Consider the following 17132-nt stretch of genomic DNA (forward strand, 5'->3'; position numbering starts at 1 on the left):
TGGCCTAAAAAGAGTTGTGGTTAGTGCTGATCTCCCAGTAGAATGTTTGTTAGGCAATGACCTGGAGAACTCTCTATGGTCAGAAGTTGAGTACAGGACTCATGCAGAGATGTTAGGGATATCATCACATGTCCTTGCTGTGACCAGGTCACAGGCCAAAAAGTGCCTCTCTGAACCTCAGGTCTTGGATCCTGGAACAATGGACCAAGTACCTTCCAAGAAGAAGAACAGGAGGGTAAAGGCTGTGCCTTCCCAACTGCCTACAAGTGAGGATCAGCCTTCACAGGAAGATGATCTTGAGACCCCTGAAGGAACTGTCCCTGAAGAGCTTGAACCTGATCAGGTTGAGTTTCTGGGGACAGGGGGACCTTCTAGGGCAGACTTGGGGCAGGCTCAGTTAACCTGTCCTTCCCTTGAACCCCTCAGACAGCAGGCTGCTGCTGAGGCTGCTGGGAATGCTCAAGGTACCCATAAAGTATATTGGGATGATGGGCTCCTTTATTCAGAGGGTAGAGACCCCAAGCCTGGTACAACCAGGAGGTTGGTCATACCTCTGCAATTTAGGGGCTTCCTTCTTACCTTGGCCCATGATATTCCCTTAGCAGGACATCTAGGCCAGAATAAAACTTGGGACAGACTTGTCTGTCATTTTCACTGGCCTCACATGTCTGAAGATACCAAGGTGTTTTGTCGCTCCTGTGTGACCTGCCAAGCCAGTGGCAAAGCAGGTGGTACTACAACGGCCCCCCTGATACCACTACCTGTGGTGGGGGTGCCCTTTGAAAGAGTGGGGATTGACATTGTAGGACCAATGGATCCCCCTACAGCATCTGGGCACAGATTCATACTGGTGGTGGTGGACCATGCCACCAGGTACCCAGAGGCAATTCCACTTAGGACCACAACAGCTCCTGTTGTGGCCAGGGCCTTACTTGGAGTTTTCTCCAGAGTGGGGTTTCCTAAGGAGGTAGTATCTGATAGAGGTGCCAACTTCATGTCAGGATACTTAACAGCAATGTGGAAGGAATGTGGTGTCAACTACAAGTTCACCACTCCCTATCATCCACAATGCAATGGGCTTGTTGAAAGGTTCAACAAGACCCTAAAGGGCATGATCAAAGGATTACCTGAAAAGCTCAGGCGAAGATGGGATATTCTTCTGCCCTGCCTTCTGTTTGCTTACAGAGAGGTCCCACAAAAGGGGGTTGGCTTCAGCCCCTTTAAATTGTTGTTTGGGCACCCTGTAAGAGGACCCCTGTGTTTGGTGAGGGAAGGATGGGAGTTACCTCTCAAAAAGCCCAAGCAAGATATAGTGGACTATGTACTTGGTCTCCGCTCCAGGATGGCTGAGTATATGGAGAATGCATCCAAAAACCTTGAGGCTAGCCAAGAATTACAAAAAGCTTGGCATGACCAAAAGGCTGTCTTGACTGAGTACCAGCCTGGACAGAAAGTATGGGTGTTGGAGCCAGTGGCCCCAGCAGCACTCCAAGACAAATGGTCTAGATCCCATACTATCATTGAAAAGAAGGGAGAGGTTACCTACTTGGTGGACCTAGGAACTCCCAGGAGCCCCGACAGGGTGCTCCATGTTAACAGGCTGAAAGCATATGTTGGCAGGGCAGACATGGGCTTGCTCATGGCTACAGATGAGGGGCAGGAGGAAGAGAGTGACCCTCTCCCAGACCTGCTGACTCAGAACCCTGAGGATGGTTCAGTTGATGGTGTGGCCTTAGATGGCAGCCTCACTGAACATCAGCAAAATGACTGTAGACAAGTTTTGCAGGCATATCGACATATGTTCTCCCTGACACCCAGTCAGACTAACTGGTGTACCCATGTGGTGGACACTGGTGATAGTCTCCCTGTAAAGAACAAAATTTACAGGCAACCTGACCATGTCAGAGATTGTATCAAGACTGAGGTGCAAAAGATGCTGGAATTAGGTGTCATTGAGCCTTCAGAGAGCCCCTGGGCTAGCCCAGTGGTCCTGGTCCCCACACCTCACACCAATGATGGGAAGAGAGAGATGAGGTTCTGTGTGGATTACAGAGGACTCAATGCTGTCACCAGGACAGATGCACACCCTATTCCAAGGGCAGATGAGCTCATAGACAAATTGGCTTCTGCCAAGTATTTGAGCACATTTGACTTGACAGCTGGCTACTGGCAAATCAGGTTAGCTGAGGAGTCTAAAGCCAAGACAGCATTTTCTACCCCAGGTGGGCATTATCAATTTGTGGTGATGCCCTTTGGTTTGAAAAATGCACCTGCCACCTTCCAAAGGTTGGTGAATCAAGTCCTTACTGGGTTGGATGACTTTTGCGCAGCATATCTGGATGATATTGCTGTCTTCAGCTCCACCTGGGAGGATCACCTGGTCCACCTGAAGGAAGTGCTAGAGGCTCTGCAAAAGGCAGGCCTCACTATCAAGGCAACCAAGTGCCAGATAGGGCAGAGTAAAGTTGTATACTTGGGCCACCTTGTAGGTGGAGGCCAAGTTCAACCACTGGAGAGTAAGATCCAGACCATAAAGGACTGGTACCCTCCAACTACCAGACTCAGGTCAGTGCTTTCTTGGGCCTGACTGGGTACTACAGGAAGTTTGTTAAGAACTATGGGTCCATTGTGACTCCTCTTAATGATCTGACATCCAAGAAGATGCCCAAAAAGGTTCAGTGGACAGAATACTGTCAAAAGGCATTTGATGACCTGAAGAAGGCCATGCACCTATCCTGAAGAGTCCTGACTACTCAAGAGAGTTCATTGTCCAAACAGATGCTTCTGAGTTGGGAGTGGGAGCTGTGCTTTCACAACTTAATGTAGATGGTCAAGACCAGCCCATTGCTTTCCTTAGCAGAAGGCTGACCTCCAGAGAGAAACGTTGGTCAGCCATTGAGAGGGAGGCCTTTGCTGTGGTGTGGGCCCTGAAGAAGTTGAGACCATACTTGTTAGGGACTCACTTCAAGATTCAGACCGACCATAAGCCCCTCTTATGGCTTAATCAGATGAAGGGTGAAAACCCCAAACTGCTCAAGTGGTCCATTTCCCTACAGGGGATGGACTTTACAGTGGAGCACCGCCCAGGGACTGACCATGGTAATGCAGATGGTCTCTCCAGGTACTTCCACTTAGAACATGAAGACACAACTGGTCAAGGTTAGTCTAATGTCCCTGCGTTTGGGGGGGGGGTTGTGTAGGAGAGTAGGGTCTGCTATCCTATGGTCACCCCAAATTTTTGCTTTTTGCTTCACTGGTTTATGACTTAATGAGGCTGTGGGCCTGCTAATCAGACCCACAGCCTGCTGTTCTCTCTCTAAATGAATGCCAATGCACATTAGGTGCAGTATGAAATTGGAACTGGTTCGCCTTATTGGCCCCTGTAACAGTGTACCCCAGGTACCCAGGGCATAGGTGCTTCCAAGGCCTACCAGGGGCTGCAGCACAAATTGTGCCACCCCTGGCCTGGCCTCCATATTTGACACAACTGGCTGATCACTCAGCTGGGGTAAGTCGGTGTAACCACCCCTTACTTAGGTGTAGTATGCCTATGCCTAACCTAAAATGGACACATATGTTCCTATCAGCCACTCCTATGGAAGGCCTCATCAATCCTGGAGGCAGAGTGCTTGGAAATATGTGAGATGGTGCTCTGGCATGAGCTGAGCCTGTCTGCAGCTTTCAGAACCATGTCCTTTAGCTGTTTCATGATACTGCCATACCATATACTATTAAGTGCATTATGAACCTCGCGGTTAAATGCTATCTTTGGTTTGGCTTTATCAAAACATGTCGAGTAAGGTGTCATACGAATTGGAATACTACCCCCTCACCAGTTCTGGCAACGGGGGTAGCATTCCACCGTTCTAGAGGGATACGACATGTACCTAACCTCAACCCCAGTTAAAGTTAAACAGCGCCTCAGCATCACAAAATGGATGCTGCCACCGCAGACACAAATCTGACCTCCTGCTGCTGGGAGTCCTTCCAGCGAGGGCAGCTTGGACAAAGGGTTTCCTGCCTTGGGAGGTGCTAGCACCACCCCAGACAGGATTTTGTGTATTGGGTAGGACAGGGCTGAATAGAATCAGACATGCCTGGGGCACACAAGGTGTCCCTGTGCATATGCCAGTTCAAACCGGTGCTGGGGCTCTCCAGCCCCAGTCTTGGCGCGAAGCTGGACAAAGGAAAGGGGGTGTAACCACCCCCCTTCCTGGTCCCACCCAGAGGAGGGACCTAGCAGGTAATCCGGCCCCTAGAATTCGAATAAGAGTAGGAGCTGTGTCCCAAGACTTCAGATCATCCTGAACTCGACTTGAAACTAAGAAGAAGACTGGACTTCGACATTCTGCTGCACAGAAGACTGAAGAGAATCTCCCTTATGGCCAAGGAGTGACCACCCTGTGAATACAGGCACCAACCAGCAACTCGACGTCTGCTTTGCCGCCGCCTCCTGCCGGAGCCCAGAGCCCAACGAGACCCAGACTCCCAGACATCTCAGAGCCCGATCCACAGTCCCTGCAAAGAAGGGACCTGTGGAGGCACCGAGAGACGTGGGACCGGACATCTCGGAAGACCCTCGAAAAGCTGACTACGCAGCACCTGAGGCACCCTCGATGGTGTGCTTTGGGGTTTGGGAAGCCCCAACCCCGAGCAGCATTTGCACCGAAGATCAGCCCCCCCAGCATCTCCACGATCGACGTGGGGCCCTTTTGCACTTTGCCACTCGACGCGCCCTCCCGGTCACTTGCCACGCGGCTAGTGGCCATCTTGGCGACGAAAACTACAACTTGCACCACTGGTCTGGTTGCTCCAGACTGGCCCTTGCTCCCCTGAAAAGGAGCCCTCGCTCTGACCTTGCTGGTCCGAGTGTTAAGCTTTTTCCACTTCCTGCGTGGCTTGCATTAGCCAAGGCCTGTTTGCTCCAATCAAGTTGCCGACACCGCCATCAGCTAGAGCCTTTGTGGGACAGCTCGTGATCGACTCCTGGATGTCCTTAACCTCTTCGTGTCCACGTGGCTGCGGAGACAAGCTGCACCTCTTCACCTGTTTGCACCCGACATTGCCTGGTTCCATTCTGGTTCCACGGTAGTCACTGGCTAGTGACTTTGAACATTGTCCCCTCTGCTTTCAGGTCTTCACCTCTTCAGATACACCCTTGGTTCAACCGGAACTCTCCTCGACGATCCGCCTGCAGCATCTTCAGCTCCAAGCACCATTGACCTGCGTGACGAAACCCGACACTACTTCGCACCTGTGCACCCGCTTCCTGTGGGTGAGGTAACTCAGCAACGCCAGTGTTCCCACACTGGTATACACCTCTAGTGCCTGTGTCTAAAGTTTTATCCTTGTAGGTCCATCGGAAGGTTCCTTAAACACTAACTTTGTAACTTTTACGCACCATTGACTTAACATTGGTGCATGCGTGCACTTTGAGCACTGCACCCGAGTCCCGCGGGCCTTTCCCGACTTCATCACTGCTAGTCTCGAACAGCTCCAGCGATTCCCCAGGCCCTAGGCCTCTTTCCTTTCCCCATAGCGGTTCTTATACCACTATTTTAGTATATGGTTTAGGTGTCCCATAGGGCTCATCCATATTGTGCAACTTATGTATATTTAAACTGTGTTTTGTTTTAACGCATTTGCTTCTGTGCTCATAAAGAGTATAGGGGATATTTGTAGAAATAAATCTATATATATTTTCAATATATATCTGTGTGGTGACCTTTCATTTGGTATTCAAGGGGATTGTGTATGGTAAAACAGCTTGCTTCACATGCCTTTACAGAGTTTAGCCTAAGACTGCTTTGTCCACGCTACTAGGATAGCTGGTCTATTAAGGTTGACTTACAACCAATCATCATAAGGGTTGCTTGGCATGGTACAAGGTGATCACTAGAACTAGTGAGCATCATATACCCGGCCAACTTCTCACACTCACCCCCTACCACTCACTATTTTCACAGCACACATAGCCTGACTCCACAAACAACAAGTGCTCCCACGTAGTTCGTAGGTAGAAGCACGCCCCGCCCCGTAAAGGGACGGGAAGACCCCCATGATGAAGCATGGCACTATGGGATTCGTAGTGTGTGAGGGGTATTTTAAAAACACATAGTGCTTCTCCTTGTCATCAACAAGATCTAGCAACACCTACCACCGTTTTTTCACAATCCATTAAATTTAAAACCTAGGAAGTAAAGGACCCTGCCTCCTGTGAGAGTGGAGTGATGGTGACTCCTGGCCAGTTATTTAGATAACACCACTGGGGGTGCTCAAGAGCACACAGTGCGAATGACGTTCAAACTGAGTGACAGAGAAACCAATCTCTATAGATGCGCTGCTCGCAGTTAAGGAGCCTATGTTTTGATTTAGTTTACCACCGTGCTCTGTTGCCCCTGTCCCAACAGGGTGGAGGGCAGTAATGAAGCTGGGGTAATTAGGCCCCAAAGCGTTCCGAACACCGGAGCACGGTGGCTGTGCGCTCCTGCGAAAAAAGAAATCCCACTTTGTCCTCTTGGCACGTGGCCATGATGAAATTCCATGCTGGTGACTTGTGAACGTGCCTCGGGGCAGCCAAAATGCTTGTTTTTTGTGTTTTATAGGAATGTTCAAGCATATTTTGTTCCGTGAACTTTTCCCGCGTGTTAGAGATGCATGTGGCTCATCCCACAGGCTCCTGTTTAGCTCTCACCTAGGGTGCAGTTTGCACTTGGAAACAAATCGCTCCACTAGAATGGACATGACTACGGCAAGGAGCGACTTTTCGTGCACACCGTGCACTCACTGCATTAACTCCGGCCCGGTGCCGGCTGCAGCTCGTGCACAAACCTGTACTTACCGAGGGAGTGTACGCATTTCGTTAAAAACGGGTACTGGGGCACCCAGTCATATCAAAATAAGGCGCTCAGAGGCCCTAAACATTTAAGGTGCATAGTGGATGCTCCCGAAAGGTCCCATGAAGACCATATCTGAGAGTGTTGGCACTACTCTACCCTCCACTCACTAGGATTAAAGATTTATGTAACAGGCTATATTGTTTGTGGGAACTTTAAAATTAGACCTAATTCATACCCAACTCAAGGCCATATTATTTTTATCCCACATGAAAGTCGTCTGTGCCAGTAACTTTTACGTTTCACACACATCTCTGCAGCAGGCACCTAAACACACTGCGCTGTTTTACCTAAAGTTGTTGCTTTGGACACGCGCTTTCACCCATCTTTTCCCTCAGGCACACATGCACTTAAGTTATACACACATACTTAAGTTAGCTTGTGATCCTATAGAATCAATGTGCGTTGCGCACAGATCTCTGGAGCGGGCGCATTGACCCTCTGAGCTGTCTATGAGCTAGTTCCCTTCGGGCACGGGAAGGTATGAAATGTCTGCTGTGCGCGCTCACACACAGACTTACAGAGTGTACAGTCAGATCCTATGGCCCCTCCCCCACCTCTCATGCAGCCCACAGCTGTGGAGGGGACATGTGTTCAGCCTGGGGAGGGGCCTCTCCCCGAGCCCACCGCAGCTGGAGCTGCCCTGAAGAGGGGGCATGTGCAGCCGTGCAAGCAATGCTTGGTTCCCAGGGAATGTCCGAGTTGGATTTCCGTACACGGTGTATTGTAAACAACGCTCAGCGTTTACGAGTACACAATTGCGATGGGAGAGGGAGCCACCTCGTGACGAACTCCGTCACACCACCACCTCCCCTTGTTCTTTGGAACCCTCCCTCGACTTATGGAAAGAACTCGACCTTCAGCGACAGAAGGACACCCACCGCTGCTGTGCATGCAGCGGCAGTGCTGCGCGCTCCCCGACACACAGACTAGGTACTGCAAAGGCAACCTTGTGTACTGTATTTAACAGCCACAGCACAGCACCAGCCACAGCAGGGCAAGGTCCCATCACCCACAGCAGAGCACAGAAGGTCTTCTATTATAGCGTCAGGTGCAGCGGTGCAGAATCTCCTGGCGTGTGCAGTACGGCAAAATGCTGCTGCAGAAACACTGAAAATATTCATGACAAACAGCAGTGCCAAACAAACTAAATCAGCATTTAATGTGTTCAAAGAGACAGAGTTTGGTATAAAAATTGCAAACTGTGGACCCAAGGGTAAATTAAATTGCACAGCAGATGCAATTCTGCACACCACCTCTCTCCACCTCATTCTTTCTATCAGGAAGAGCTGGACACGGTGTGAGGAAGAAACCGACCCGGCAGGAAAGGTGCAGAGAACGCGAACAAAACACGACTTCTCCGTGAAATGGATCCAAATTTTTAAAAAACGCCCGCGAGTGATGCGCGCACGCCAATGCGAGGCATATGTCTTCAATCATCGCGCCTGTGTCTGGGCACGATAATTGAAGACATATTGGCTTTGGTGCACGAAACAGACACCAATAGTCCATGGGCGGAGCAACGCAACCGCCTATGGCCTATTGCGTGTTCTGTTACAAAACAACACGCACTCCAAGCCCAATCAGAGAAGACCATAGAAAATGAACACATACGAGCGTGTTCATTTCCAGGGTCCATTTCTGAAACCCCGTCAAAAGGACTCTCGCTGCGCGAACACTACTGCGCAGTGTAACGTTAGGCGCGAGACCTAAAAACGTGGGTCTCCTTCATGGAATGCATGAATTCAAAGTATGGGGCCATCAGGAAATGCAACTCCATGTTTTGCCATCTTTAGAATCGTTTTTAACTAACTTCCTTTTGAAAAGTGTGACACAGTTCATTTTCAGCCACCTGCCCATAGACAAAAAAAATGGAACTTTCTAGTCCAGTTGCAACATTATATCTGAGTGGATTGTCACATGGGTCATTTTTCTGACTGATTCTAATTGAGCGCCATATGAAAAAAATACTCAGTCTTGCTAATGATCCCATTTTGCGTTTCAATATAAAATTCTGATAATGAGGCATTAAGTAGGTGAATGGATGGATGAGCGAGTGCGTTGGTGAATAAGTGACTGATAAATGACTGCGTGCACTCATAAATGAGTATGGGTGAGTGCATGGGTGGACAAGTGCAAGGTGCTGAGAAAGCCGCAGTCCTTTTTGTACCAGGAGATGCAATACTCTCCTGTCACTACTGCTTACCCATCCATGCACGTACTCATCTATTACTTAGGCTCAGATTTACCAACACCAACACTGTGCGCCGGATGTATGACATTATATCGCATGCTTTTACATCGCATGCCTTTACAACGCAAGTATTACAACGCAGTCCATTACAACGCATAGTGCTTTGGGGTGCTGGATAGTGAATAGTTTAATTTACTATTCCAACTCCAGTCCCCGTGGACACTAGGGAAGGTTATTGGATAGTAAATTAACCTATTCCCTATCCTAGAGCGCCCCGCAGAGCAATGCGATGTAATAGTTTGCGTTGTAATGGTTGCGTTGTAAAGGCTCTGCGATGTAAAAGTTGCGTTGTAAAGGTTGTTTACCCTGTGTGCCAGGTTTGCATTACTTTTGTAACGCAAACTTGATGCAACGTGTTAAGCTGTGATTTACTACATAACACAAATCAGGATTTGCATTGGATATTTTCCCTAAGTTTTCCTACTTTGCTTGAATCCTGCATTGCATTGTATAGCACATATCAAAAGGAGGAAAAGTGTTAAGCGATAGTTTCTTTACCGGAATGGTCCTCTTCTAGTGCAAACATTATTCTGTACAGAACGCACACGCCCTTGCTGTATTGCACAAGGGTGTGTGCACTGGGGGATGGCACCCTAAAGAGCGCAAAGAGAGGAAAACAGCGCCATATCTTAGTAGATCGAGCTCTGTCCGCTCTCTCCGTTTACCGCAGCACAACGCAGTAACTTTAATTGCTTTACTGCCATATGCGAATTTGTCGTAGATCTGTGCCCTGAGTACCGGCACTTCTTAATTTTCTGTCCCTCAGTACTGGCACTTCTTATTAGGCAGGGAAGAGTACCGGTACCCTAATAGACGGGACTGCAGGCTCCGGTTATGTCTCTCCTATAGCACAGCGTAGATGCCGCTCTGCTTCTCAGGAGCGTGTAAGCCGCCAAGCCTCCTGCCGAGTCACTGCGCCCATGTGAATGGCCTGAGACTGCAGGGGTCTAAGAGGGCTCGCCGTGCGTCACGCTGTGATTAACAGTGCAGGGTCTAGACAGACCCTTCACTGTCGATCAGGTGCCAGAGGGCTATTCATCTGAGAGTGCTTTAGTCTCATCCCCGCCCCTCTCCATCAGGTGTGTAAATTGGTTGGGAGGGGCAGTCAGTCAGTAATCCAGTCTTATTTAGGATATTGACTGACAGCCCAACAAAATCCTCTGCCTCCACCAAAGCCGCTTTTTTCCCCTCATCTTTTTATTCAGGACAGGAGCTGCTTATCTTTGTGGAAGGCAGGAGTAGGGATGTGCGGAGTCAAGACATGAAAAAATAACCATCACTCCTGGGACCCCTTCCAGGCAATGGTGAATGAGGGCCATACGGGGGCATGCTCTCCTTCCCCACAGCCACAACAAACATGTTACTTTACCAACTTGTCCAAGAAAGAATCAGGAAGTGTCAAACGCTTGACTAATGTTGGCAATGAACTTTGTGGTTCAGCAGGAGCCGAGCCTACTATTCACCCCACTTCTCCGGCCGTGGGTTTTTAGCAGTGCATCCCACATGCTCCACCAAAGGTTGGGTGCAATCTTCCATCACATAAATAGGCCTGACATTTTGATGGGAAACACCACATCGCATGCTTGAACCTGGAATGAGGCGGGACTATATCCATGCAGGTTACATTAATCAATTCTAGACAAACGCTGAAAATCTTAGGCTCTCCTCCCTAGACGTATAATGCACAGTTTGATAGTCAAGGCTACACACGAGCAGGCTACAATTCATCTTTTGCAGACAGAATCTGAGAATATGAGGCTTCCATCACATCACATGATATGACCAGAAGTGCAAACTGAGGATGTCTTGAGGAACAGCTAGCAAAAACTACTACATGCAGGTTACACTAATAATTTCCAAACAAATCCTGCAAATGTTAGATTCTCGCCTGGTGAAAGAGTACACAGTTGGCAAAGAAAACCTGCACAGAGTTTGCATTTATCTTTTTCTAGAAAAAAAACAAAAAAACCTTTCATGCCCCTAGGTTCAAACTCAAGGAGTGAAGAAGAGCTACCCAAACGACATACTTACAGTTACACTAATGTTTTTTACTCTAATCATGACAATTTTGGGGTAAAATCATATCCCGAGCACAGGCTTCAATGAAGCCACAGCTGCATCCACTTCACCTTCAGAAGGACCACGGTCCACCACCACCAGCAACAGGCTGCACGAAGAAGCTGGAACAAGACCACAGCCGACCATCTCGCCGCATCCCTAAACCAGCACCCTCCCACCAGCTCAGCGAACCCCAGCCAAGCCGCCGACAACCTCACGAAATGGATCTGCACCTGCGCGGACGAACTCGCCCCTCTGAGGACCCCGCCCAGCAGACCCGGAAGCAAGAAGGCCCCGTGGTTCACCGACGAACTCATGAGCTCCAAGAAGAACTGCCGTGCCCTCGAGAAAGCCTGGAGAAAAGACCCTACACCGGACAACATGACGACCCTCAAGCTCGCCACCCGAAAGCACCACCAACTAATCCACGCCACCAAGAAAACAGCATTCAAGGACCGGCTGGACAACAACGCACACAACAGCAAGGAACTCTTCAACATCGTGAGAGAGCTCTCCAACCCCAACGCCGGAACCAACGACATCACCCCATCGCAAGACCTCTGCAACTCCCTCGCCTCCTACTTCCACAACAAGATCGCTGACATACACAACAGCTTCAACACACAAACAACGCTCCCCACGACCACACCAACGCCCCCCACCACCACCCTCAACGCCTGGACACCGATCAACCTCGAAGACACCATCAGCACGATGAACTCCATCCACTCCGGATCTCCAACCGACCCCTGCCCTCACCACGTCTTCAACAAGGCCGACACTGTCATTGCACCCCACCTGCGGGACATCATCAACACCTCCTTCGACACCGCCACCTTCCCTGAGAGCTGGAAGCACGTCGAACTGAGCGCTCTACTAAAGAAACCAACGGCGGACCCCACCGAACTCAAGAACTACCGCCCCATCTCGCTCCTCCCGTTTCTAGCCAAAGTCATCGAGAAGACCGTCAACAAGTAACTGGCAGCCTTCCTCGAGGCGACTGGATCCCTCGACCCATCTCAGTCAGGCTTCCGGGCCAACCACAGCACCGAGACCGCCCTCATCGCTGCCACTGACGACATCCGAACCCTGCTGGACAACGGAGAAACAGCGGCCCTCATCCTCCTGGACCTCTCCGCGGCATTCGACACTGTCTGCCACCGCACCCTAGTACAGCGCCTCGGCAACGTCGGAATCAAGGAGAAGGCACTGGAATGGATCATCTCCTTCCTCGCCGGAAGGACACAGAGAGTCCGCCTCCCCCCGTTCAGATCAGAAGCCACGGAAGTCATCTGCGGCGTCCCTCAGGGCTCCTCGCTCAGCCCCACCCTCTTCAATGTCTACATGAGCCCCCTTGCGGCCATCGCACGCCAACACAACCTGAACATCATCTCCTACGCCGATGACACCCAGCTGATCCTCTCCCTGACCAACGACCCCGCCGCCGCCAGAGCCAACCTACACGAAGGGATGAAAGATGTGGCCGAGTGGATGACGACCAGCCGCCTGAAACTGAACACAGACAAGACGGAAGTCCTCATCCTGGGCTCCTCACCCTCCGCCTGGGACGACTCCTGGTGGCCCCCCGCCCTGGGCAACGCACCCAAACCGACAGACCACGCACGCAACCTGGGCTTCATCCTGGACTCCTCCCTCTCCATGACCAGATAAGTCAACGCCGTCTCCTCGTCCTGTTTCAACATCCTGCGCATACTACGTAAGATCTTCCGGTGGATCCCCACCGAGACCAGGAAGACGGTCACCCAGGCCCTCGTCACCAGCCGTCTGGACTACGGCAACGCCCTCTACGCCGGAACCACCGCCAAGCTCCAGAAGAGACTCCAGCGTATCCAGAACGCCTCGGCGAGACTCATCCTCGACGTCCCCAGACAAAGCCACATCTCCAGACACCTGAGAGACCTGCACTGGCTCCCGATCAACAAAAGAATCACCTTCCGGCTCCTCACCCACACACACAAAGCCCTACACAACCAAGACCCGACTTACCTCAACAGCCGCCTCAACTTCTACGCTCCCAAACGCCACCTCCGCTCGGCCAGTCGCGCCCTCGCCGCCGTCCCCCGCATCCGAAGAGCGACAACAGGAGGAAGGTCCTTCTCCCACCTGGCCGCCAAGACTTGGAACTCCCTCCCGACCGACCTACGCCTGACCCAAGACCACCTCTCCTTCAGGAAGAAGCTCAAGACCTGGCTGTTCGAGCAGTAGCGGACCCCCCCCCCCCCCCCCAGCGCCTTGAGACCCTCCGGGTGAGTAGTGCGCGTTATAAATGCCTATGATTGATTGATTGATTGATTGATGCACAGCTAAAAAAAAGTTGAGGGTTGTATACCGTGCATGCAACAAATCTGTTCATGTAGCTTTTACTTGTGTGTGTGTGCGCCTGTTTTTCTGTGAGAGAAAAGGGAGAGAATCAGAAGACTTAGTAGATTTTAGAGGGAATGTGTAGAGTGTGTGTGTTTGCGTGCGTGTGTGTGTGTGTGTACGCTTGAGAGTATATAGTATTGTGCCAAACAAATAACAGTACGGCATTAAGAAGCAACAAATATTTCAAAACGAGGAACTGTTCACATGTCATCCTTTTTGGGTTTCATTTTGTGTAATGGGTTAACCTGTTTCGTTTACATACACACATTTCTCATGTGTTGTTCATAGTTGCTGCTACTGATATAGAAGTCATTATGTATCCTCATATGTTGTCCTAAGCCCCGCCCCTAGACCCGCCCACTCGCCACGCCTCTAGCTGATATTAATGAGTACCTGCAGTTATTTTTTCCCATTTAAAGCACTGTGCCCTAGTCTCTCGACTATTCTTCTGTTCATGCATTCAAATCCAGCCATGCACTCACTTATCCATCCACTTGGCCAATCTCACATCTGTTCTGTTCACCTGCCATCAAACTCTCGATGAACCAATGCGACTGTTAACGAGTAGTTCCTACAGAATAATTTCTTGTCCAAATCATACTGAAAGGGGAACAAGTAGGGCGATAGGAAGTAATTATGTATGACTTAGGTTTGACCTGCTCACTCCATGGATAATACTTGTGCCTCCTCGTCAGTTACCATCCTCCATTTCAGAGTGCCTAAAGTCAAGCCCCTAAACGTGGACCATCAGTACATTGCCCTTACGTTTTGTTCATAAGGTGTTCATTGATACTTTTCCTGGTACCCCATAATCACGCTCAGTGGGTGTCGCGTCCCCCACTCTCAGGCTGGTTTGGGGGTTGGTGAAGGGGTGCCGAGTCCAGTTAGGCTTGGGTGCGAAATTCCAGGCAGGCTCTGAGAGATGTGGGGGCCACATGTTTGGGGGGGTGCACGCCCTGTTAGGCTCCGCCGCAATGCTCAAGCGATGGATATTCCCTGGAGGTCAGGCGGACCCGGACGGATCTGACAGTCTCGTGGCTGTGGGAGGGGCGCCGGGGCTTGTCACAGGGGCTGGTTGAACAGACAGGGAAGCGAGCTAGTGGGCTGAGCAGACCGGCCATGGCGTGTCGGGTTCCAGAGCAGGGGGTGGGTAGCGGGCGGCTCCCATCCTGGGGCGGGTCCAGAGCCTCGACTGACATCCGGCGCTTGGGGTCCCCAAGTGTCCGCCTCGTCTGATGCCATCTCCGGAGGGTGGGCTCTGCTTGCCTCAGCTGCTGCCAGTGACAGAGCTGCCAGCTTCGCAGCTTCCCCGTGACCGTGAGAGAGGAGGACCCCGTCCGCCTCACTTTACTGTCCGAGGGAGGACCTCGCCCACCTCTCCGGGCTCCCAGGAGCGGGTCGTCGCCCACCTGCCCGCACGCAGGGCTCCCTCCTGGGCAAGACTCGGTCCCCCTGAAGAGGTTCTTTTGGTGCAGACCGTGCCCTTCCTGCAGCCCTCACTTGGCTCTCAGGGGAGGGATCCCCCATCAGCTGGGCTCTGAACGGATCTCTTGAACCCCATCCGCTCCAGGACAGAGAGGAGGGATCCCCGGCCGCCTTCAGGCACTGACACCTCACGGGAGCGGATCCCCGCTCGTCCCACCGCCAGGAGCATGACGGCCGCGGCCGCCTTGAAGGCGCTCAAGAGTGACAAAGTGGACGAGGCGCAGGCGCTGGCCCGCAGCTGCGCCGGGCGGCCGGACTTCCAGCCCTGCGACGGGCTCTCCATGTGTGCCACGCACAGCCACGGGAAGTGCTTCCGCCTGCACTGGTGCTGCCACCTGGGCTGGTGCCACTGTAAGTACCTAGTGCCGTCTCTGGGGGGGACTCTTTGGGTTTGGGGGCGCGCATTGGGCCACAGACGAAACTGGAGGGGCCACTTACAAAGGAAGATTAAGTGGAAAGTGTGCGTGTGTGAATATGATTGTTGCACGGCGCGGTGTGTTTCTTCACGTGACGCTCCTGGCACAGAGCAACAGCCCACGTCTGTGGTGATGGAGCACACGGGACTAGGACACACAGAACTGGGACCTGGGCCCCACCATACCTCACTCGAGGGTACCAGCCTGAGCCACAATACGCGCGCAGGCCGGCTGCACCCAGGGCGCTCCGAGGCCGGGCTCTCTCCCCAGCTCTCAACTTTTGGCCCATATCCAAAGTCTCTGAGATAAATATTGCTCCACAGAATCGGAACGACATTTCCCACTTTGAAAGACAGAGCTAGACTGCCCAGAACGAGTGTTTCACGCACATGAGAGGTGAGGGCGGCGGGCACCCTGCCTCTGCGCCGCATTCCAGCGCATCCCTCGCCTCCGCTCCTGCTCTTCGCAGGCGGCACAGGAGCTCACAACACCGCCTCCTTCCCTGGCATTGCTTCCCCGGCGTGCATATGGCGCGAGAGCTCGACGAAAAGCAAATCTGCCACTGTGATTGAAGTATGAAAATAATCTCTTTTCTGGGCAGTGGACCAAACTATAAAAACAGATCAGACGCAGCTGCTCTGCGAGGGAAATATACCGACAGAACAGGGTTGTGGGAGGGTACAAGCAGGCTTCAGCATCACACAATTATAATTCGTGTTTGCAGGGTTGCAAGTGTGTACGGGTTCAAAGCAATTTATGTCCGCGCGCCTCCATGTTATTCCACCGCCTCTAGAAATACACGTGTAAACGAACATTGGCTGTGCGATTGTTTTTGCGTGCCTTGCCCTTAGATGACGTCTCGTGATTTTGGTAAACTCCGCCTCTGGGTGCCCTGCCGGGTGCACCCCTTGCGTTATCCCAGAAATTAAAATAATGACCCAAAGCTGCCTAAATACGCGCGCTGGTGGATCTCAGCTGCTGTAGACCATGCAGGCGCGAGCGAGCGCTGCTTTGTGTTTCTGAGCCGGGTAAAAAAAACCTTTATATTTCAACATGTCCCTCCCCCTCCCCTCGCCCCCCCACACACACACATACACTTTTTTTGTTTAGCGACTTTCTTATTTCAGCCTGGAAAAAAGACCCGCGGCTGAAGAATGACAGCTTCGTGAGCTGAAGGCTGCCATAATAATCTACAATCGATTCAGACAGACTAGTGTATGAAAGGATGCTGGAGGGAGGCTCGTCTGCGCGCGACGGCTGGGCTCCGATTCAGTCTGCTGCGCTCGCGGCTTGCCCAGGGCTTAGCAAAAGAGGGATCTCCTCTGCGCGCACTCCATCTCTCATCTCCGGCGAGCACGGGCGCTTTCAGGATGCTTCCTGGCCGCCGGGACACGTATCTGCGTCCGAAACTAAGCCTGTGTACAAATTCTCAAGCAGCCTTAATTCCTGTGCTTGAAATAAAAGACATTTACACGAAAAGCTGAAATTCATCTCCTGTGATTGTAGTAAAACATTACTGGAAACCAGAACGATTATAGTACCTCTGCCATACATTGCAAGGATATTGCAAATCACCGGAGTGCAATAAACATATAGAGGAGCACGGCCAAAGGCAGAGATCCTTTAAAGATTTTGGAA

At 51.4% G+C, this 17132-nt stretch overlaps 1 protein-coding gene and 2 long non-coding RNA genes across 3 annotated transcripts in view; 1 reads left to right on the top strand and 2 right to left on the bottom strand.

Moving 5' to 3' along the window:
• LOC144822677 (uncharacterized) overlaps positions 1-17132 on the bottom strand; it is a 281123-nt gene that overhangs the window by 228002 nt on the left and 35989 nt on the right. The window lies entirely within an intron of this gene.
• Positions 1-17132, bottom strand: part of LOC144822680 (uncharacterized) — a 62255-nt gene that overhangs the window by 27755 nt on the left and 17368 nt on the right. The window lies entirely within an intron of this gene.
• C3_1H3orf70 (chromosome 3_1 C3orf70 homolog) overlaps positions 14681-17132 on the top strand; it is a 135495-nt gene continuing 133043 nt past the window's right edge. The window contains exon 1 of the mRNA XM_078680453.1: positions 14681-15429. Coding sequence (XP_078536579.1) covers positions 15246-15429 — 184 coding nt within the window. The 5' untranslated portion in view covers positions 14681-15245. The remainder of the gene's footprint in view (positions 15430-17132) is intronic.

Source organism: Lissotriton helveticus, chromosome 3_1, assembly GCF_964261635.1.
Source record: "Lissotriton helveticus chromosome 3_1, aLisHel1.1, whole genome shotgun sequence".
In the NCBI taxonomy this organism is placed as follows: domain Eukaryota; kingdom Metazoa; phylum Chordata; class Amphibia; order Caudata; family Salamandridae; genus Lissotriton; species Lissotriton helveticus.